This window comes from Heteronotia binoei, chromosome 21 (genome assembly GCF_032191835.1).
Source record: "Heteronotia binoei isolate CCM8104 ecotype False Entrance Well chromosome 21, APGP_CSIRO_Hbin_v1, whole genome shotgun sequence".
In the NCBI taxonomy this organism is placed as follows: Eukaryota; Metazoa; Chordata; class Lepidosauria; order Squamata; family Gekkonidae; genus Heteronotia; species Heteronotia binoei.
The window spans coordinates 22,191,154-22,214,359 of record NC_083243.1 but is presented as its reverse complement, the minus strand read 5'-3'; the positions used below and the strand labels follow the sequence as shown (position 1 = coordinate 22,214,359).

General features: G+C 47.9%; 1 protein-coding gene across 1 annotated transcript in view; it reads left to right on the top strand.

Annotated features, from left to right (window-relative positions):
- CLBA1 (clathrin binding box of aftiphilin containing 1) overlaps window positions 1-18,451 on the top strand; it is a 49,973-nt gene extending 31,522 nt beyond the window's left edge. The window contains exons 5-6 of the mRNA XM_060262715.1: window positions 12,370-12,483; window positions 17,978-18,451. Coding sequence (XP_060118698.1) covers window positions 12,370-12,483; window positions 17,978-18,145 — 282 coding nt within the window. The 3' untranslated portion in view covers window positions 18,146-18,451. The remainder of the gene's footprint in view (window positions 1-12,369; window positions 12,484-17,977) is intronic.
- Window positions 18,452-23,206: the final 4,755 nt, after the last annotated feature.

Below are 23,206 nucleotides of genomic sequence, written 5' to 3'. Positions count from 1 at the left end.
TCCTTTGCATATTAGGCTACACTCCCCTGATGCAGCCAATCCTCCAGGAGCTTACAGTAGGCCCTGTAAGAGGAGCCCTGTAAGCTCTTGGAGGATTGGCTACATCAGGGGGATGTAGCCTAATACGCAACGGAGCTCCTGCTACAAAAGAAGCCCTGCCGAGGTCCCTATCCTCCCCAGGCTCCACCCCCAAATCTCTTAAGAGTTTCCCAAACTGGAGCTGGCAGGCCTTCACCCCTCCCCTGCTGATGGCCATGGAGGACCTGCAGGGAGGGAGCTTTGCCTCTTGAGAGCTTACACCTTGAAATTTTTGTTGGTCTCTAAGCTGCTCTTGGACTCCAATTGAACTGCATTAGTCATGCTGAAGGTGGAGGGTAGATAGCCAACAGGAAGCAGGGATGGGGCCTAAGCTGCTGCTCCATCTATAGAGCCATTGTATAGCCTAGAGGGGTGATGCAAATGTATGCAAGCATCTGTCAAGTGTGCAGGGGTGGAACACTAGCAGGAGCTCCTTTGCATATTAGGCCACACCCCCTGATGTAGCCAATCCTCCAAGAGCTTACAAGGCTCTTTTTTGTAAGCTCTTGGTGGATTGGCTACATCAGGGAGGTGTGGCCTAATATGCCATGGAGCTCCTGCTGGAATTCCTCGCCTACACATGTGTGTGTGTGTGTGTGGGAAGTGCCATTAAGTCACTTCTAACTTACGGTGACCTTGTAAATTCATATCCTCCAAAATTTATTGAGTTATTATAATTGAGTTGTAAGTTTTAACGGTAAGTTTGAGGAACAGTGATGTTTTTATTGTTTGTTTTAATTGTTGGAAGCCACTCTGAGCCCAGCGTGGCAGGGAGAGGAGTGGGGTTAAAAGCTGAATGAACGAATGAATGAAATGTCCTGTCGTTTACAGGCATTCCCAGCTCTTGCCAATTGGGGGTCATGGCTTCCTTGATTCAGTCCATCTCCTGTTGGGTCTTCCTCTTTCCCTGCTGCCTTCAACTTTTCCTTGCACAGCTGTCTTTTCTGGCGACTCTTGTCTTCTGACGAAAGTGAGATAGCCTCAGTTTAGTTATGTTAGCTTCTAGGGGAGAGTGTAGGCTTGACCTGCTTATTTGTCTTTTTGGCAGTCCTCTCTCCTCCAACACAACATTTCAAATGAATCAACTATCTCTACACTGAAGAATCTCTTTCCCAGCTCCTTTGTGGTTGCCCTCCCCAGTCTCAATCGCCTTCTGATTTCTTGGCTGCAGTCTCCCTTCTGGTTGATGACGGGGCCAAAGAATGGGAAATCTGGAACGATTTCATTTTCTTCGTCGTCAACCTTAAAGTTGTGTGATTCCCCCATAGTTGTTACTTTTGTCGTCTCGATGTTCAGCCGTAATCCTGCTTTGACGCTTTCTGCTTGAGCCTTCATCAGGAGCTGTTTCAGATCTCCACTGCCAGTAATGTGGTGTCATCTGCATTCCTCAAGGTTAAAAGTTCCTTCCCCTCCTTAGTTTTCCCTCCACCTAAATCTAATCCAGTTTTCTTTATCATGTGCTCTGCATATGGATTAAACAGATAAGGAGATAAAACACATCTGTGTCTGACACCTTCGCCAATTGGAAACTATTTTGTTTCTCTGTCCAGAGTACAGATTGCACATCAAAACAATCAGATGCTGGGGCACACCCATTTCTGGGAGAGAGGCAGTTTGGTGTAGTGGTGAAGTGTGCGGATTCTTATCTGGGAGAACCGGGTTTGATTCCCCACTCCTCCACTTGCACCTGCTGGAACGGCCTTGGGTGTCAAGAGTCACTCCATCTTGTTCCTCTTGTCATGTGTATTCAATTGTATAATGCTATGCTGTGTTTCAGTGCTGTGCTACGCTTGCTATGCCTTTGATATAACTGTAACTTGTTGCTTATCTGGAGGGAGGATGGCATGTCTGGGAACTGGCTAGTTGTTAGGTAACCAAGGGCAAAGAGCTAGAGGAGATGAGAACCTGAACTGATAGTGAGCACCTGTGGTGATGAGAGCTTAGCAAAACCCTTGCTTTTGCTTGGCGCGCTTTGGCTTGCATTATAACGGTCACGGCAAAGGTTTATAAGTTGGGGGAACTGACAGAGAGCCCTCAGGAGGTCCGTGGCCGAGTTCATCGCAGGGGATCGCCTCTCGAATAGGGTGACGGGCCGACGGGCCTCGGAGGCAGCTGCCAATGTACACTACCCACGACAATGCGTGTGTATGCCCATGAAGCTGGAATAAAGATCTTGAACTTCAACTGTCTTTTCCTTGACTCTGGGTCTGACATTTTGTCGGAACTCCCTTATCACCCTGGCATAGCCTAACCCCAGACTCACGATGGCTGGTGAACAGGACCAGGCTACGGGGATTACTAAAACAAACGGTGAGGAAGAACCCAAGCCTGAAGGACCGCGGGTCACTCCGGTCACCGTCACGGTGCAGAGGAAAGACTGGGGCTCCATGGATTTCTGAGAGAGTATTATCAAAGATCTGAGAGAGGACCCCCAGCAACACCACCAACTTTCGGGACTGCAGTACTCCTACCACCCATGGGGGTTCCAGAGCGACGAAAGGGAAGGACACATCCGTGGAGTGGATGCAAGAAGCTTTGGCTACTCAAAGCACCCAACTCTGGGAGGAAATGCAAGCTATGCATGCCTTCATGATCCAAGAGATGCAGGACCTCACCCAGCAAGTGCGAGCAATGGGGGAGCGGATTGCAGCTGCCCCCCCCCCGCAACCAGCCCCTGAGGTGGGAGAAAGACCGCCGATTCCCACTTGGGGGGAGCCCCTGTGGGAGGCGAACCCCCCGTGGGTGTTGACTGAGGGCCACAACCTCAACCTGAGCCAGAGGAGTCGATGGCAGTGCCCGGGGGCCCCTGAGTGAGTGAAGCGAGATTTGATGAGTACCCATTGGAACTAGCCATTGTGACTGTACGAGGGCACCTCAGCATCTGGGCCTGTAACTTCCCGATGGAGCAGTTGCAGGTAGTGTACATTGGCAGCTGCCTCCGAGGCCCGGCGGTACGTCACCGTATTCGAGAGGCAATTCTCTGCGCTGAACTCTGCCACAGACTTCCTGAGGGCTCTACGACGCCACTTCAAAGACCCTTTACAGGAGACAAACGCAATAGTGGCCCTACAAGACCTCAAGCTGGGCGTGGGATCGTTCATAGAGTACCTCAGGAAGTTCAGGTCGCTGAACTCCAAAGTCCAGCGATGGGACGACGGGGCCAGGATCGAGCAATTGAAGAGGAGCCTCAACTCTCACATATATGGAGAAGCCCTGAAACTGGGGGAACCACGAGACCTAGTCGGGTGGACCTAGCTAGCTTGCGAAATAGAGGATTGCAACAAGATGATTGCCCTCCATAAGAAGCAACAAGGGGGCCCGCCAAAAGAAGCGCGGGAGAAGACACCCCAACCCAATCTACCCAAGCGCGCCCCTGAACAGCTGTCATGTGAGGAGCGTGACCGGAGAGCCATAGCAAAGTTGTGCTTCAAGTGTGGGGTGGGGGGGGGGGAGAATCACATTGCCAGCGAATGCCCCAGCAAGCCGAAGGAGCCACGGACCTCCACATCTCTGAAGGTGGAGGCTAAGAAGAAAACCGGCGGCGGTGGAGCCCCAATGACCAAGGCCAAGTCAGTGGTGCTGTAGTTTCGCAAGCCGGTCCCCGAGGAGTCCGAGGAGGAGGATGAAGAGGCCCAGCTGCCGGGAAACGACCCAGATCTGCTGTGAGGAGCGCGCAAAAGCAGGTCAGAGCCACGGCCGCACCACTACGGGTGAGATTATCCAGGACTTTGTATTATGTACCCATAACACTAGTAAACCTGTTATGAAACGATTTTCTTGCATCAGGGCCCTACTGGACTCAGGATGCTCCAAGGACTTATTATCCCTGAGCTTGGTGGAAGTGCTAGGATTAAAGACGGTGCCCCTGCAAGAATCCTATGTGTTTGAGCAAATGGACGGGAGCCCAATGAAGGGGGAGCCATGTAGGACGGGGACCGAAGTGTGTGCCTTGGGAGTGGGGGAAAATTGAGAACCTCATACATTCATTATTGCCCCGGCCACCAAGTTCCAAGCCGTCCTCAGCCTGGAGTGACTGACCAACCACAATCCGCTGGTCCAGTGGAGTGGGAGCGCCATTTACTTCTTGGATCTGGTATGCGAGAGTCACCATTGAAATAAAAAATGGGCCCCCCCCCCCAGCTTGAGAAACTTTGTGTCACCAGAGTTGAAGTGCCCAGTTTGCCGCCCGTGTATTGAGACTTACAAAAGGTGTTTGACGCCCAGGAGGCGGATGAGCTTCCCCCACACAGATCCACTGACTGCCATTGAACTGGTGGAGGGGGAGCCATTTCCCAAAGCCAAGCTATATTCAATGAGTTGGAGGGAGAGGGAGGAGTTACAGAAATTCCTGGAACTCAATCTGCGTTCTCAATCTCGCCAAGTCCCCCCCACATGCCGCTCCGGTGCAATTTAGAAAGAAAAAAGACAGCAGTTTACGGCTTTGCACTGACTTTCATGGCTTGAACGCGATTTCCATGAGTAATGCATACTCCCTCTCCCTCATACGGAATCTCTTAGGGGAGGTGTCCCAAGGGAAAATCTTCACTAAACTTGACCTCAGAGATGCGTACTTCCGGGTGCGCATCAAGGAGGGGGATGAGTGGAAAACCGCTTTCAACACATCCCTGGGCCAATATGAGTACTTGGTCATGCCGTTCGGCCTTAAGGGGGCATTGGGTATTCATGAACTTAATACATGTATTGCATAAATACCTATATAAGGGCATGGTCTGTTACCTGGATGACGTTTGGGGTTTTTTTGCATATAAATCAAAATTTTATTATAGACTCATTATGATTCATACCTATTCCAACAAAAAAGTGTACAACAATAGCAAATCAAAAACAACACAACTTAATAACATCTCACCTGAGTTAACATAAACTAAAGTTGATCTATCTCTTTGGAGATTACTTCATGTGTTACCATTCCACACTTCTTAATATGTATATATGTATGTCTATTTATATATTTTATTATTTTTTAAGTAGAGGAATAATTAAGCTTAACAGTACTATCTTCCCTAATACATTTTAAAAGTTTAATACCACAATCATTCAATATTTCCTTCTTCTATAACTTCATTATTCCTTCTACTCTCAAAAAACAGAAAAAAAATCAATAAAAATAAATTCTAACAAAATATCTCAGTCTCTGGAGACCTCAAGGGTTAAGGTCTAGAAGAGATACTTCTCTCCTTCCACCTGGACTGAATTAGCTGTGGAGGGAAATTACCCAAATGCTTGCGCCAGCTGACCCCACCCAACCATAAATTCCGAAAGAAAAGTCTTTAGATATAAATTATAAATTTCGTCAACTTTTCCATTTTCTTGTTGCTTCAGTTTCTTTTTAGATAGAATCCATTCTTTCTTCCAAGTTTACATGATCTTCCTCAGTACGAGCACGGGTTGTCCTTAAAGAGATGAGAGGAGAGCATTCCTGTTGTTTACTCTCGATGCAGGGGAGGAGGGAATTAACTTGGAGAGTAATAATTCACCCGAGGCTGCGTCATATGCTGTATATGAAGTGGAGCCTTTTTGGACGTATAATTTGCCTGATTGTAGCCATTTATATTTAATTTTTAAGTCCCGCAGTTTGGCAGTTGTATCCTTGAGGTCTCTTCTGATTCTTAAAAATTCAGGAGGGAGATCCGGAAAGACCTGAATCTTCAACCCCTGATAGTCCAATCCTCCCCTCTCCCTGGCCTCTGCAAAGACTCTTTGCCTCATTTGATAGTCCTTAAGCTGCACCAAAATAACTCTAGTATAAGACAAATTGTCTTCACATACCTTGCCGACACAATATACTTTTTGAATGAGTGGGAGAACTTCGGCCTCCAGGTGAGTTGCTTCAGCAAGCCAATTTGCCATAAATACATATAAGTCCATTTCAGCTTCCACATCAGATTTAAAACCTCTAAACTTTAAACACAGCTCCCAGTTACGAAAGTCCATTGTTAAAACCCGTTCCCTCATCCATGCATCTGATGTTATTTCCGATATTCTCCCTTCACACTCTTGAGCTCTTTTTAAAGCTTCTTGTGCTGTCTGGGTAACTTGTTTATGAGAATCCTCTAGTTCATCCAGACGCTGACACAACGGTTGTAACATAGAGGTTATGTCCTCTCGTATTTCTTGTCCTAACTTAGACATTGCCTGCGTCAATAAATTCAATGTGAGAGGACATTCTCCTGCTGGTTACTCATATCTCTCCAACCTTGTGTAGGAGGTGGATGATAATTCCAAGAAGTCAGTTAAAAGCTGAACGCTTTTTTCCTTCTGTTTACTCTTCTTCACCCCTTTAGGGGACATCATTCAAAGATTCAAAAAATATAGTTGAAGGGGTAAAAAGAATATAACTTTGGAGCCAGCTGGGCGAGCGTTAGGGAAAGGCTCTTGACCAGATGTTGGTCAAAGTCACTCCCCCACCTGGGTGATGTTTTGATATACTCGCAAGAGCTGCCCTCACACATCCAGTTAGTACGGAAGGTGCTACAAACACTGTATGAGCACAAGTTATTTGCCAAACTGTTCAAGTGTGAGTTCTACAAGACAGAGCTCGACTTTCTGGGATACCGCATGTCCACGGAGGGCCTGGGAATGGATCCTACCAAAGTACAAGCCGTAGCTGAGTGGGAGCCCACTCGAACCCGTAAACAACTCCAGAGTTTCCTCGGGTTTGCAAATTTTTATAGGGGGTTCATCAATAACTTTGCTGAGATCACCCTACCCCTCACAGAACTGTTGAAAACCAAGGGGAAGGGGCCACAAGCCACTAAGGGTAGCTGTAGCCTCCTGTGGACAGGGGAGTGCCAAAAAGCATTTGATGAACTTAAGGCCCGGTTCATCTCCGAGTCCTTCCTAATACACCCTGATGAAAACAAAAGGTTTGTGGTCCAATGTGATGCTAGCAATGTCACCCGTGCAGCCCTGTTACTCCAGAAGGGCCAATTGCACCCCTGTGCATACTTGTCTCAAAAGTTCAGCCCAGCTGAATGTAATTGGTCGGTGTGGGACAAGGAAGCTTCCGCCATCAAACTGGCCCTAGAAAAGTGGAGGCACTACCTAGGAGTGGCATAGGAACCCTTTGAACTCTGGACAGATCATAAAAACTTGGCTGCCCTCATTGCCACCCGCAAGCTCAACAATAAGCAAGTAAGGTGGGCGGGGCTATTTCAGCAGTTCAATTTCAAGCTGGGGCACATCCCCGGAAAGCTGAACTTTTTGGCGGATGCCTTGTCCCGCCTCTCTCAACACGACAGCAAGAAAGAGGATGGGTTTTGGCACTGAGGGGAGAAACTCTACATGCCCCCCTCTTTACGTGAACGCATGATCCAGAGGGCACACGACTCCAAACTGGGGGGGGGGGGGGGCATTTTGGGTTTGTAAAGACAGTCCATTTGATTTAGCGACAATTCTGGTGGCCAGGTTTACATAAGGATGCGGGAGAATATACAACAAGGTGCCCCACCTGTATCATAGCTAAAAAGGGGGGGTTGCTGCTGGGGCACTTGCAACCTCTTCCCCCCGCCTCGCGACCCTGGGAATGCATATCCATGGACTTCAGAACTTACTTACCTCCCTCGATGGGGAAGACAGTGATCTGGGTGGTAGTGGACACTTTTTCTAAGCAGGCTCATTTCGTGCCGTGTAAGCAACTCCCTACGGCCAAGCAGCTGGCTCAGTTGTTTACCCAGCACATCTTTAGGCTGTACACCTTCCTCGCTAAGGTGATCTCCGACCGCCACCCAGAATTCGTTGCCAAATTTTGGTCGCACCTCTGTGAACTAGCGGGAATGGAGTAAGGGCTAAGCTCAGCCTACCACCCACAGACGGACGGGCAGACGGAACGCACCAACACGGTGCTTGAACAGTTCTTACGTTGCTTATATGTCCTTGCAACAGGACAATTGGGTGACTCTGTATGCTTATAACAACAGAGTATGCATAGCACCACTAAAGTGAGCCCCTTCCAAGCGGTGTATGGATATGAAGGCAAACCATTCCCTGAACTTGCTCCCCCCTCGTCAGCCCCCGCAGACTTTACTGAATGGTGGCAAGGGATAGCAGGAGGTTGGAAGATAATCAGTAAGCAACTACAGAGGGTGCAAGAAGCCTACAAAACCCAATATGACAAAAAACACTCTGAACTTTAGGACTTAGTAGTGGGTGACAAGGTGTACATTTCGACCAAACACTTGCCTAATGCGCAAAACTGTAAAAAATTGGGGATGAAATATTTGGGACCTTTCCCAATCAAAAGGATTATAAATAAGGTAACTGTTGAACTGGAACTGCCAAAAACCTTTAAGCATGTCCACCCTTGTTTCCATGCCAGCTACTTGAAGAAGGACCCTGGACCCTCACGTTGGCACCCCCAGACAAAATCACCACCCCCAACTCTGGTTCGTGGTCAGATTCATCATGAAGTGCAAGAAATCCTTGATGCCAAGATCAAACACCTGTGGTGCTTTTGCAGACTGTTGAGTACTCCGGGCAGCAAGCTAGCAGTGAAGAGTCGCGCTCGAGGGATAGGAAAGTGTTATCATCAGAGCAGCTCTCTCCAAGAAACTTAGAAGCAGCCGTTGCATTTATTGAGAGCCAGTTTGGTGTAGCGGTTAAGTACAAGTCCATTAATAAGACCTCAGTCCTTCGGGATTTCCTGTGTGAACAGAATATGGACCTGGCATGCGTGACTGAGACCTGGGAGTGTGCTGGGGAGACAGTAGCCCTCTCCCAAGTAGCCTCCGAGGGTACTCAGTCTTTCACCAGTCACAGACTAGCGGGTGGGGGGGAGGTGTGGCCTTATTCATACAGGAGGCTTACTCCTTCCGGGCTCTCCCGACTCCAGAGATCGACAGCATTGAATGTGCAGATCTGAAGTGGGATGTTGGAGAGGGTTTGGCGATCTGGCTGGTGTACCGATTGCCTAACGCACCAGCTAGCGCCTTATCGTCCCTGATGGAGGCCGCAACAGACTGGGCATTGGAACACCCAAGACTTTTAATCTTGGGTGACTTCAGTGTCCATGCCGATGACGTGAACTCCAATCAGACGATGGACCTAGTGTCATCCATGGCTACGCTAGGACTCTCTCAATTTGTAACAACACCCACACATCAGGCTGGGCACATGCTGGACTTGATCTTCGCGTCGGGGGTTACAGTGGCTCGAATTACTGCTGATGCAGTGCCATGGTCGGATCACTATTTCCTGAAGGCCCGTATGGATGTACCACCCCAAACCCGTTTAGGCGGCGAGCGTATTTTAGCTCCCTCGCGGAACCTAATGGACCCAGTACGGTTCCAGAGGGAACTGCGGGATTCCTGGCCCCCTAGCGACTCTCTCGATGACCTGGTTGAGTCCTGGCAAAATCGGCTCACCATGGCCATTGATGAAATCACTCCCCGGCGCCCTCTGCACCCTCGTTCAAAGATGGTGCCATGGTACAACACGGAACTGCGGATGGCTCAGGCTGAGTCGTCTGAAGCTGAATCCGATGAAGACAGAGGTCCTTTGCCTGAGTCGCGGTGGTCTGGGAAGGGAAATCCCTCTACCAGTTTTTGATGGGGCACCACTGATATCGGCGCCCAAAGTCAGAAGCTTGGGGGTGCTGCTGGAGCCCACATTGGCAATGGAAGCCCAGATAGCAGGTACGACAGTTGGTCCCCTTCCTGGAGCGCAGCGCCCTAGCAACTGTGATCCATGCAACGGTCACCTTGAGACTAGACTACTGTAATGCCCTCTGTATGGGGCTGCCCTTGTCTCAGATCCGGAAACTGCAGTTGGTGCAGAACGCAGCAGCCAGGCTGTTATTGGGTCTCTCTATACGGGAACACATACAGCCAAGGCTGTGGGAACGGCACTGGCTGCCAATAGTATTCCGGATTTGCTACAAGGTGCTGGTTATTACCTTTAAAGCCCTATATGGCTGAGGACCTGTCTCCCTTAGGGACAGTCTCTCCCCACATGTTCCCCAGAGGGTACTCAGATCTGGATCGCAGAATTTACTGTCAATCCCTGGGCCGAGGGAGGCGAGACTGAAGGCTACCAGAGAAAGAGCCTTCTCAGTTGCTGGTGGAACCAACTCCCAGAAGATGTAAGGGCCTTGCGGGACCTTACCCAGTTCCGCAAGGCCCATAAAACAGCTCTATTTTGACTTGCCTTTAGTTAAATTACAATATAAGAAGATTCCCAACATCGCTGAATTTAATAGTACCAACACTAGCACCAAAATTGTTTTAGATTATTTTAAATTGTGTTAACTTGTTTTAAATTGTCTGATCGGCAATGATTATTGTTAATTTTAATTGTTTGCTATTGTTTTATTGTCTGGGTTTGACTGTTAGCTGCCCTGAGCCTGCTTCGGCAGGGAGGGCGGGATATAAATGCGAGAAATAAATAAAATAAATAACGACTCTTATCTGGGAGAACTGGGTTTGATTCCCCACTCCTCCACTTGCACCTGCTGGAATGGCCTTGGGTCAGCCATAGCTCTCCTAGGAATTGTCCTTGAAAGGGCAGCTGCTGTGAGAGCTCCCTCAGCCCCACCCACCTCCCAGGGTGCCTGTTGTGTGTGTGTGTGGGGGGGGAGATAAAAGAGATTGTGACCTCTCTGAGATTCAGAGTATACGGCGGGATATACATCCAATTTCTTCTTCCTCCTCTTCTTCTTTCTCCTCCTCCTCCTCCAAAAGCGGCCAATGTGCTGTTGATCTGGAAGAGTGAGTTGGTCTTCTGAATCCGCATGCCAAACCAGGCGTTGCGCTAAAAAGTATGGCTGCCATTGAAGGAGCAGCTGTGAGCTTATCTTCTGCTCTGTAACTTATTTATTTTATTTTATTAGATTCAAATCCCGCCCTGCCCACAACAAAGCAGGCTCAGGGCGGCGAACAGGCCAATGGCAATGTAAAAGCATAAAAATATAGTAAAACATAGAGGTGCTATATAGCAATAATACCATACAATAATGCAGTGTCGTTAATGCAGAACTAAGAGAGCAGGGCCCTGATCTCTTGCGGGAGTTTATTCCACCAACAGGGTGCTGCCACTGAGAAAGCCCTGGCCCTAGTTGTTTTCAAATAGAACCAACACACTGCTAGCTGTAAAAGCACACAAATAAAGAACAATTTTCATTAATGTCAGTGGTGGCAGAATGTTGTTATAGTTTTACACAATACTATTGCCTCTTAACCTGGAGCATTAAAGCAACAGGCAGAGTACATAAAGTCCAAAAAACAAATTCATTCGCAAAATCCATTTATAAGTTCGCACTCATTAGTTCTGAAATGGAAACCATCAAGTCCATGAAAAGTCCAATATGAAGTCCTAGTCCACACGAGGATTCTAGATAATCCCTCGTTTCGATGACTTCTTCCTCAGTGAACCCCAGATAGTAAAGGCATGTACCAAACTATGCCATCATAGCGGTTTTTATGTCCACCGTGTATATTTAGTGGGCCCAATTAATTCATTGTGTGATTAGGTCCACGTTTTCAGGTAGTTATTTTAGACAAGGCACTCTATTTGGTTCCAAGGCGCTTAAGGCAAATATTTCTAATAGTGGTTCTGTTTGGTCTTTCATGCTGTAATCTTAGTTGTTTTCAGCCTGGCCTTCTAAGAGAACTTACCCATAGCATGACATTCTGCATTTTCTCTCCCCTCCACCCCATCACTGGTTGCCTCCAGCAGGAGTTGGGCACACTGAGGGGAAACGGTATCTTTAGGATATTGTGTCTTCTTGGCCTTTGTGAAAGGTGAGGGAGTCAATAAGAACATAAGAGAAGCCATGTTGGATCAGACCAGTGGCCCATCCAGTCCAACACTCTGTCACACAGTGGCCAAAACAAGTGCCATCAGGAGGTCCAAGAGTGGGGCCAGGATACTAGAAGCCCTTCTACTGTGCCCCCATGTGTTAAATGTGTAGCTGGAGTTTTTGGCAGCAGCCCCTTTCATCTGCCCAGCGTGTGGTTTGACCTGGCTGAGAACTGCTTTGGCGGGGAGGGCGGGATATAAATCAAATCAAATAAACTTGGAAGGTGCTCCAGCTTCTGGTGCCCAAATGTCGTCATTGCATAGATTCAACATGATTTAATAGCATGTTGTACAGAAGCAGCGTAGTCTCAAAACATGTTTCTGACATCTGTTAGCTCCTGGGCTGCTTGGCGATGCTTTCTATGACGATTTGGGTCTTGAAAACTTATACCCTGAAATTCTTGTTGGACATGAATCTGTTTGACTGTAAACCAAGATGGCTACCGTCTGAAACGATGGATGATTTCTGTTTCCTAGGTCCTTCCAGAAGGCAAAGACGATGTTGTAGAGAAGAGCAGCATTAAAGAAATGGAAGATTCTAACATCGACAAGTTCAGCATCAGCAATTGTAAAGCCCTCATTCAAACCAAGGTAAGGGTGAGCACAGAAGGAGCTCCTTGTGAGCTGCAAATAATAATAAGATATTGGATTTATACCCTGCCCTCCACTTTGAATCTCAGAGTCTCAGAGTGGCTCACAATCTCCTTTACCTTCCTCCCCCCCAACAGACACCCTGTGTGGTAGGTGGGGCTGAGAGAGCTCTCCTGGAAGCTGCCCTTTCAAGGACAGCTCTGCGAGAACCGCAGCTGACCCAAGGCCATTCCAGCAGTTGCAGGTGGAGGGGTGAGGTGTCACACAGCAGGGAGCTAGGAGGGCCTGCTACTGGCTGCCACCATTCTGGTAAGGGTCTGCATGGGAGGGTCTAGAGAACCCAACCATAGTTGTATAAAGCAGTATTTCTTTTTGTCCATCCTAAACCTGCTGCCCATCAACTTCATTGGAGTTCTTGTATTTTTGGGAAGACTGGGAAAAAGTTATCTTCATCAGCTCTCTCCAACCCATGCATCATTTTATAAATCTCTGTATGCCCCCCTAACTGTCTCTTTCCTAAACTGAAAAGTACCAGATGCTTCAGCCTTTCCTCCTAGGGAAGGTGCTCCAGCCCCCCTAATCGTCTTGATTGCCCTCCTCTGTACTTTTTCGAGCTCTGCAATGCCCTTTTTGAGATACGGTGGCCAGAATTTGGAGTTTTTGGAGGGGAAGAGGGAAGGGTCAGATGCAGTGGTGCACTAATCTTGGCTAAATTTTGCAGGGCTGATTGGTTCACGCTCGTGAGGTGCTGTACCTTATTGGGATATCTGGCCCACGGCAACTGAAAAAGGGAACTGTTCCGAAAAAGCAGGGTAGAAAGAAGGGAAAGAACGGCAGTTCTTGGCGAGGTGTTGTGAAATGGCTTGAAGGGGGGCGGAGGGAAGTGCCACCGAAAGTATGACCTGGGCGACTGTCAGACTGGTCTTTCAGGTTTGTGGTGATTCAGCGTTTTGAATTGTGCATTAGGAAAAAAGGCGTGAAACAAGGTAAGGGCTCCTTGTCACGAGAGACTGAAGGGGCCACTGCTTGAAATGAAGACAGGCAGATTCCAATTTGGAATACAAATCAGGTGCAGAGACAGCATAGGAATCTCACAATTCATCTCTTTCAGAGAAGCTTCTCGTATTGGCTTCTTCCAACGGCAAATTCTGCGTCCTGTTTTCACTCTAGCCTCTGTGTGTGACTGAGGGGAACCTCCGCTAAGCCTCTGAATCCCAGAGCCAGAAAGCAACATCAGGGAAAGGTCTCAGTCTCTACGCGAGGGGTGGTCAAACTTGCTTAACATAGGAGCCATGTAGAATAGACATCAGGTGTTTGAGAGCCACAAGACATGAACATTTGAGATCTGCAAGGCAGGCAGGCAAATAGAGGGGGGAGGAAGGGAGAGCTAGAAAGAAAGCAGCTTTAACTTTAAATGCCACCAGTTGGCTTGACTCGAAGTGATCTAAAGAGAGAGATGCCTTTTCCAAGCCAGCTGACAGGGTGATGAGGGCTTCGAGAGCCACACAATATGTGTGAAAGAGCCGCATGTGGCTCCTGAGCCACAGTTTGGCCACACCTGCTCTATGCCCTGGTGTTGGCTCTACTGGATCAGACCAGTGGTCCATCTAGTCCAACATCTTGTCTCTCAGAGCAGCCAGCCAGTTCCTCTGGAGGGCCGACAACAACAGGGCATAGAGGCTGAGGCCTTCATCTGATGTTGCCTTCTGGCTCTGGGATTCACAGGGGGTGGGTTTTGCCCCTGAACATACTTACAGGAAACAAAACTGACTAGCTTCTGCTTATTCTTAGGATGGCACTGCTCCTAGCCAGCCATCTCCATGGTTGGTTGGTTTATTTGATTTTAGGCCACCTTCCCTAGGCTGCGGTTCTCCATGAAGATCACATTCAAGTGTAAAAGTACAGAGGAGGGGCAAACCAAGATGATAAGGAAGACAGGCTGACAAGACCTGGGGCTTTTCTGTTTAGAAAAGAGACAACTTAAGGGGGCGGAGAGAGTTGACAAAGGGAAAATTTTCTCCCTCTCCCAAAAGACTAGAACTCGAGAGCATCCGATGACAAGATTATGCATAGGATAGAGAAAGTAGAGAAAGAAGTACTTTTCTCCCTTTCTCACAATACAAGAAGTCGTGGGCATTCAATGAAATTGCTGAGCAGTCAGGTTAAAATGGATAAAAGGAAGTACTTCTTCACCCAAAGGGTGATTAAGATGTGGAATTCACTGCCACGGGAGGTGGCGGCGGCTACAGGCATAGCCAGCTTCAAGAGGGGATTGGATAAAAATATGGAGTAGAGGTCCATCAGTGGCTATTAGCCACAGTGTATATATATATGTGTGTGTGTGTGTGTGTATACACACACATATATTGGCCGCTGTGTGACACAGAGTGTTGGACTGGATGGGCCATTGGCCTGATCCAACATGGCTTCTCTTATGTTCTTATGTGTGACACAGAGTGTTGGACTGGATGGGCCATTGGCCTGATCCAACATGGCTTCTCTTATGTTCTTATGTGTGACACAGAGTGTTGGACTGGATGGGCCATTGGCCTGATCCAACATGGCTTCTCTTATGTTCTTATGTGTGACACAGAGTGTTGGACTGGATGGGCCATTGGCCTGATCCAACATGGCTTCTCTTATGTTCTTATGTGTGACACAGAGTGTTGGACTGGATGGGCCATTGGCCTGATCCAACATGGCTTCTCTTATGTTCTTATGTGTGACACAGAGTGTTGGACTGGATGGGCCATTGGCCTGATCCAACATGGCTTCTCTTATGTTCTTATGATGAAGCTGATGGGCAGCACAATCAGGATGGACAAAAGCAGAGGTCATTTTCTAGAAAAATAGGTAGTGGAGCTCATTAGCATAACTCATTAACATATGCCACACACCCCTCTAATATCACCGGAAGTCCGTCATAAGGCACCGTCCACCACACAGGCTTCACTGCAAAAGAATCTCCAATCCAGAATTTGGCAAGCCTACCTGGGGAAAATTATTTTAAGAGCGCGAAGAAAACAGTTAAGATGTTAATGGTTTCATCGTAACAAAACATTTATTATAAAATCAGTAAAAGATGGCAAAATCAATGATCTAAAGTTAACGTTTATCATCTAAAATCAATGATAAAAGTTAATACCACAGATGACGAGACGGGATCTTCGGTGTCCCTCTGGATGGGCACTCAGTCCAAAAGCAGTTTTAGCAACAGCATCCGTTGCCACAAAGAAGAAAGATTAAGTCCCAAATGTTAAGGACAGACCTCCAAAAAGCCAGGGATTATGCAGCTGCACCGGCTTATTCAATAGGCAGACAAAGGAAAGGGAGGGAGGGAGGAATTCGCTGCCGGAGTTGGTAGTGGTGGCCACAGGAATAAACACTTTTAAAAGGTGATTACATTGATCCAAGAAGGATAAGTCTGTGGTTACTAGCCATGGTAGCTGAGGGGAACTTCCACATTTGGAGGCACTAATCATCTGAATCTCAGAGTCAGGAGGTGTCAAAAAAAAAAAAAAAAGCAACCCCAAACCCATGTCCAAGGACAGTTTTGGTAAGGCAAGCAACACACAAAATGAAAACCCTTGGATTATGTGCACACACACACTCCAGTCAGGTAGCTGCCAGCAGCAGCCCTTTGGCTTCCGATTGCTGGGATACACCCAGAAGGCAAGCTTCCAACCTTTCCCAGGATTTAACGAAAAAGTCAACCCTGCAAGGTAGATCACTTGCAGGATGAGTTTCCAACAGAATAGTTCATTTGACAGGGTCTGGGTTCCTGGATTTAGTTTGAAGCCGCCTGGAGAACAAAACACCACAAAAAATATCTAAAGAAGATTTATTAAAATTGTATAAGAATATATCAAAAAGTACAGAAAGGCAGTGAGGAATCAAAAACAAGCTCAAATCAAAGACTAGCTGCTCAGGAAAGACATTGATGTAGGAGTTACCAGATGTTACCATTCCAGAAGCTGAGGTTGTTATCGGCACAGGCCAACAGAGTTTTTGGCCCGTAGCAAACAGTCAGCAAAACACCATCAATTGTGAAGCTTGCTAGCAAGAAACTGAGAAGCTTAGTGACAAGACAAAAAGCAGGCTTCTTTATGCCTTAGATCCGGTGTGGTTTCCGGCCCGTAGACCAGTCTGATCTCAGGTTGACTATGTCAATTGATGATGGGATCTAAGCAGGTGAAGTCAGGCTGAAGTAAAGATGGAGGGAGAGACAGATGCAGTCTGTCTTCCTATGTCCACCAGGTGTAAATCATGGGCTCTGATTGAATGGAATGCAATTAACTGGTTGCTAGGAGGCATGGCTTTGAGAATCCAAAGGGAGTGGAGATAGGCATGGCTTCACTCCCTGCAGCTGGGCAGTTATCTGAGAGTCACAAGGTCAGGGTGCCCAACGTTCCCAGCAACAAGAGCTGTCTTTTTCCATTGAGACTTTTACAGCTTCAGTTCAGGCCTAGCATTTGAAAAGGAGGCTGAACCAATATGCAGGGGGTGGAATCCACACACTCACACAAGAAATCCTTTCCTTGATAGGAGGCAACATCAGGGGAAGGCCTCGGCCTCTATGTCCTGTTTGTTGGCCCTCCAGAGGAACTGCTTGGGCACTGTGTGAGGCAGGATGCTGGACTAGATGGACCACTGGTCTGACCCAGCAGGGCTCTTCTAATGTTCTAATGATGGCCTCGGCCTCTATGCCCTGTTGCTGGCCCTCCAGAGGAACTGGCTGGCTGCTGTGTGAGGCAGGATGCTGGACTAGATGGACCACTGGTCTGATCCAGCAGGGTTTTTTTGATGTTGTTATGACCGTCTTGGCCTCTATGTCCTGTTCATTGGCCCTCCAGAGGAACTGGCTGGCCACAGTGTGAGACAGGATGCTGGACTAGATGGACCACTGGTCTGATCCAGCAGGGCTCTTCCAATGTTATTTTTTGTGGTGTTCTGGTTAAGGCTGTCCCTTCTAGAGATTGTCAACCTGGTATCTGCTTTGCCATCTTTTATAGATCAGGTGAAATCCATCTTACTTTCCAGCACCTCAACCTCAAAACTGGCAGTAATTCTACTTTGGGAAACATTAGCATGTTTTTATTGCTTGGTCTTCAAAATAAACCCCCTTGCTTTGTTGTGGTTTGTTTTAACCTCATATGCTGCCTCAAAGGCTGTTTTTTAAAGCCGTAAGGCTGGTTAAGAATCCCCAAATAAAGAAAAGGAGGTCATTAGCCAACCTGGGGTTGATCATGTGGCCTATAAAAAAGCATTGTAATGGGGCCCTTTCCATTATAAGTCTGCCTGGAGAGCATTGCGAAGGGCTGTGTTGGCACACCGATGCATTTAGGCCTGTGCAGAAAAGCTTTGTGTGAGAGAGGCATGAGCATCATGTAGGCCTGTTCCTCACGGAGCTGGAATTGGTCATAGCGTTCTATCACGTCAGGTTTGCTGCCCGGTACAGTCCTCAATTTTCTCCTTTTTCCTCTTTTCCACCCAGCTTTCTGTATCTCCTGATCCAAGGCAGAGCCACCTCTTTACTTACAACCTATTCTTGAAGAAGATTCCATCCGCCGGGAACACACAATACATAACAGTTCCCCAAAAGAAGAGGATTTTTACGACGCAAAGCCTGAAGATGAAAATGTTCAGCAGCAACGTCTGCTAACGCAAATCGTTATCTGTTATTTTTCAACTTAAAAGAAAACCGTGTATCGCTTTGCTAACTTGATCATTTCCTATTAGGACTCTGGGAAGGAAAGTACTCCAGCTGTGCATTTCGCTTGACTGCAGACAGATGTGGGTTATCAGGCAGGGCCGGTCACAATAAACCTGCCCAGAGTGCTGTAGGAAAGCATGAAGGTCTGGTCTTTGAAGACAGAGGATATGCAAACTCCTGTCATTATGAACCACCTTTTGTGGACTGATTGGCTCCCCCCACCCCCCAAAACAAAAAAACCTTTTCTACATCCCAGATTATAGTGTGTGTGTGTATGTGTGTAATTATGGTTTGTGTCTTTGTTACCTCTCCCCCTGCAGTCTTCCCCCGGCTGTTTCTAGTCCCTGTACAGTTGCTGTGCCGAGTGGCTTTGATCCCGACTCCCAGGAAGCCACCGACAGGCCGTTTGGTTGCACTGGCGTAGTCCCATTATGGTGCCTGAGTCTCCACTAATATAACTGGGAAATGTAAGCATCTCTCTTCACTCCCCACCCCCTTTTCCATTTTCGTTCTTCATTCACACATGAATGGCAGTTCCGTGCTGCATAATTTTTAGGATCTTTTGAGAACGGTACAGCCAGAGCAGAGGGGTGGCCGTTGGTGCTTAGGTACCAGTTCGAGACGGGCTGCCGGTGGGGTTTCAGTTGGTTGAGTGTTCTGTCGAGGCCAGCTATAATGTGAAGCGAGACACAATTCTCTTTCAACTGTAGTATTTTTAAAGGAGTGCATTATGGACCACAGCAAGAATCCAACGAGGTTGCTGCTCCCAAGGGTTCCTTTAAGGCAGGCAGTGGCTCTTCCAAGCAAAAGTATGCCGTGCTTTCCAGACGGTCGCTCCACATCATTTTTGTCTGCTGTCGAAAGCCCCGGCAGGTGAGACTGCTGGGGGATGCGTCAGTAGAACAGCTTGGGCCAAACGATGGGGGTGTACTGGGAGTTGTCATGAAGTCCCCCTCCCCCCTGCAAAAAAAGTCAGTTCTCAGGCATACGTACCTCTGATCAGATCCAAGGGAGGGCAGAAGTTACAGCTTAAGTTCTTGCACAGTAGCGTGGGGCGAAGGGCTTCACCTCCTCATGCTGTGGTCCCCAGCTAAATTGGACCCCCGTGTGCTTGAGAACAGAATTTTAAAGAGATTATGAGGAGCTCCAGTGTATGCCCGGTTTGGCCGTCCGGTGAGAGGCACCCCTTTGAATCCTTGTTGCCCTGCTTCAATGGTGATTGTCCACTAGAACGCCACTCAGCTTTCCTGCTGTCTGATGCAGGAGTGGAAGAGCCGCTTGGGTGTCCAAGGTATCTTTGAGGGAAACCTAACTTGCTGTTTTCCTTGTATAAGAAGGAATTGTATTTTTATCTAAACCCCTCTTGAAGGTGGCTATGCTTGTGGTGGCGGCCACAAGTATAGCCACCTTCAAGAGGGGTTTAGAAAAAAATATGGAGCACAGGTCCATCAGTGGCTATTAGCCACAGTGTGTGTGTATATATAAATTTTTTTGCCACTGTGTGACTCAGAGTGTTGGACTGGATGGGCCATTGGCCTGATCCAACATGGCTTCTCTTATGTTCTTAAGAAGCATTGCTCAGAATCGTCGTCACTCCCTTTCTGTAGAGGCTCTTTAGACCAGCTTTGGCTTTCAAAGGCAAAGGGATTTTTTTTAAAAAAAGTTTCACACGCCTAAATGATAAAACACAACGGCAGGGGTCCTCAAACTACGGCCCGCGGGCCAGATGCGGCCCGCTGAGGACGTTTATGCGGCCCACCGGGTTATGGCAAAATCAGACCGGAAGTGACGTTTGACCTAAACTCGCGTTAGCAACGCACACTTCCGGCACTGGGCTGAGGCGGCGGAGACAGAGTGTGAGGTGATACCAAGGTGAGGTGAGTTCCCAGGCCAGGGTGTGTGGTGTGGGGAAGGGAGAGAGATGCAGAAGACGGAGAACTGACGGCCCGCGGCCTTGTACAGTAACGGCAGTCCGGCCCTCCAACAGTCTGAGGGACAGTGAACTGGCCCCCTATTTAAAAAGTTTGAGGACCCCTGCACAACGGTAAAGCCCAGATCAAAACAAGATTTGGAAAACCCCGATTAAAGCCTTATTAATTGGGGGAAGGTGGCATTTTATCCTTAAGGTGAGTGAAACCTTAAAAAAAAAAAACCTGCCTGCCTTCAGAAATTAGTGAGTTAAAAGAGCCCATGTGAAAAGAAACCTCATCTCCAACTAGTTGTTTTGTGTGACTTCTCAATTTGATGCCTTTGTTCCTGCCCAAGTTCCTTTGCAGCTTTCTTACATTCAAGTCTGCATTCCCCATATTGTATAATTTACTCCCAGTTTGGTGCAGTGGTTAAGCGCGCGGACTCTTATCTGGGAGAACCGGGTTTGATTCCCCGCTCCTCCACTTGCAGCTGCTGGGATGGCCTTGGGTCAGCCATAACTTTCGCAGGAGTTGTCCTTGAAAGGGCAGCTGCTGTGAGAGCTCTCTCAGCCCCACCCACCTCACAGGGTGTCTGTTGTAGGGGGAGAAGACATGGGAGATTGTAAGCTGCTCTGATTCAGAGAGAAGGGCAGGGTATAAATCTGCAGTCGTCGTCTTCTCCTTGAAAGCACCGATCAAGAGTAACTCAGCCCTTTTGTCTCGGTGGTGCCGCTTTGGCAACTGCTGGGTTTGGCTTCTCTTACCAAGGAAGGACGTGTGGCAGGGATAAAGACGTGTTCTCTCTCCCTCCCACCCCTGCTCCTGTTATGAAGCACTTTACACAGAGGAAGGCAAGCGGATTCTCTTGCTCGAGTTTTACAATTCTGTCAACAGTTGAAAATTCTAAGGCCCTTTGGAGATCCTGCTTGGAACACACTTTATGTGGCCTCCTAGTACATCTCCCACTGGCTTCTTATGCACGTGTGCTGATGCTGCAGCTTCTCTCGACAGCACGAGGCGAGATTTGGTCCAGAGCAGTGTAGAGCACCAGTCTGAATGTAGTATAACCATGGCCCCCGAGTGTTAGAACTGTGTGTTAGTCTACTCTGGAATAAAACTAACTTGACATTATAGTTGTGATTTTTAGGAGAGTCTGTTTACTTCCCCCCCCACCCCCATTTTAATAGCAATAGTTCAGCTCAACATCCAGCTGCCTCCTTGTAGTAGCGGCTGTGAAGATGCGAAGAGGCGGAAGCCCGCAGCTGAAAAGTACATGCAGTGATGAAGGCACGCCACCATCCTTGTGAGAGGTTCGAGGCTGAAATTTAAAACAAACGAAAAATCCAGATCTCTTACAAGGCAGTTGACAACTAACAAACCTGCACTGATACTTTTGTAACTTTGCCTTTAATAAAAGATTTGCAACCTAGACTTTTGTTTTTAAATGTTTTTCTTTTTGAACAAAAACGACTGAAGCTGTTAACACCAGCGTTCCGCCACTTCTCCACTCGCAGTGTCTACCACCCCTGCCACTGCTCTCAGGTTCAGGGTTACAAGTGGGTCAGGAGGGTGACCGAGGGAAAGTTCCACATTGAGACAGTCAACATCAGGGGAAGGCCTCGGCCTCTGTGCCTTGTTGGCCCTCCAGAGGAACCAATGGCCACTGTGTGCTGGATGAGATGGATCATTGGCTCAACCCAACGCGACTCTCTTATCTCTCATTTGCTACCTTTCTTGTCTCTTTTAAAACACAGAGAGCCATTTCCCCACTTGGGTCATCTCTCTTAGAGACATCACTAGGCAGGGCATTCCAGCCCCCTTTAATAACAGGCCCTCCCTCCACAGAATTGTTGGGGCTGGGGCTCAAACACCGGTTCATTCATATGCTGCCACCATTTATTCATATCCGATAATATATACATCATAAAAGGTAAAGGTAGTCCCCTGTGCAAGCACCAGTCATTTCCAACTCTGGGATGACATTGCTTTCACAATGTTTTCACGGCAGATTTTTTTTTTTAGTGGGGTGGTTTGCCATTGCCTTCCCCAGCCATCTACACTTTTTGACCAGCAAGCTGGGTACTCATTTTATCGACCTCGGAAGGATGGAAGGCTGAGTCAACCTTGAGCCTACTACCTGAACCCAGCTTCTGCTGGGATCGAACTCAGGTCAGGAGCAGAGCTTGGACTGTAGTACTGCAGCTTTACCACTCTGTGCCACAGGGTTCCTAATATATACATAGACTGAGCTATTAATGTGTGTGCTTCATTCCTTGAGGCATGCAGCCTACAGCGTTAAACAAAACAAGTTAACTTCTAAGGCAGAAGTTAGGTTTTGCTTCCATTGAACTTTTGAACTGTGGTCCTGGTTCCTGCAATTGGGATCCTTTGGTAATTAGTGGATCAGCCAAAAGGACACAAGTAAGCTCTTGGGGGAAATTTCTCCTAACCTGGGTGTGTGGGCTGCCTGTGGGGAGGGGTGTCCCTATCCCAAGAACAGCCTTTGGGACATCTTAAGCGGTAGCAAAATGAGAGAACGGCCCATTGGACTTACCGTGAGGGGTCCTTCTCCTCAGAGGTTCGGAGGACATCTCTGTGGGTTATTCCTACTATTCCTTCAGGGAGGCAGGAACACTTTTTTCAACTTCCTGTTGGCGCCTTCGGAATAACCCCGCCCTCAGTTGTGGGACTCCGAAAGCAGTGTCGTCTTCCCTCTAGCTAGAAGGACTATAAACACAACTAACAACTCGTTTTAACATGTAAACTGTAAACTTGAACTCCGATAATACTGAAAGTAACACAGTACAAGGGAGATAGGCTATAGAAAGAAACCTAAGCGATGAGAATGAATCTGGGAGTGGCGAGATGTCCTCCGAACCTCTGAGGAGAAGGACCCCTCACGGTAAGTCCAATGGGCCGTTCTCCCTCAGAGGTTGTCGGACATCTCTGTGGGACCTACCAGAGCAGTCCCCTTTTAATCGGGTGGGTCTTCATCGCTGACCTCCCCCAGAACATGCAGTAATACCTTTCTCCCAAATGCTGCATCTGCTGATGCCATGGAATGGATCTTATAATGTCTTATGAATGTAGACGGAGAGGA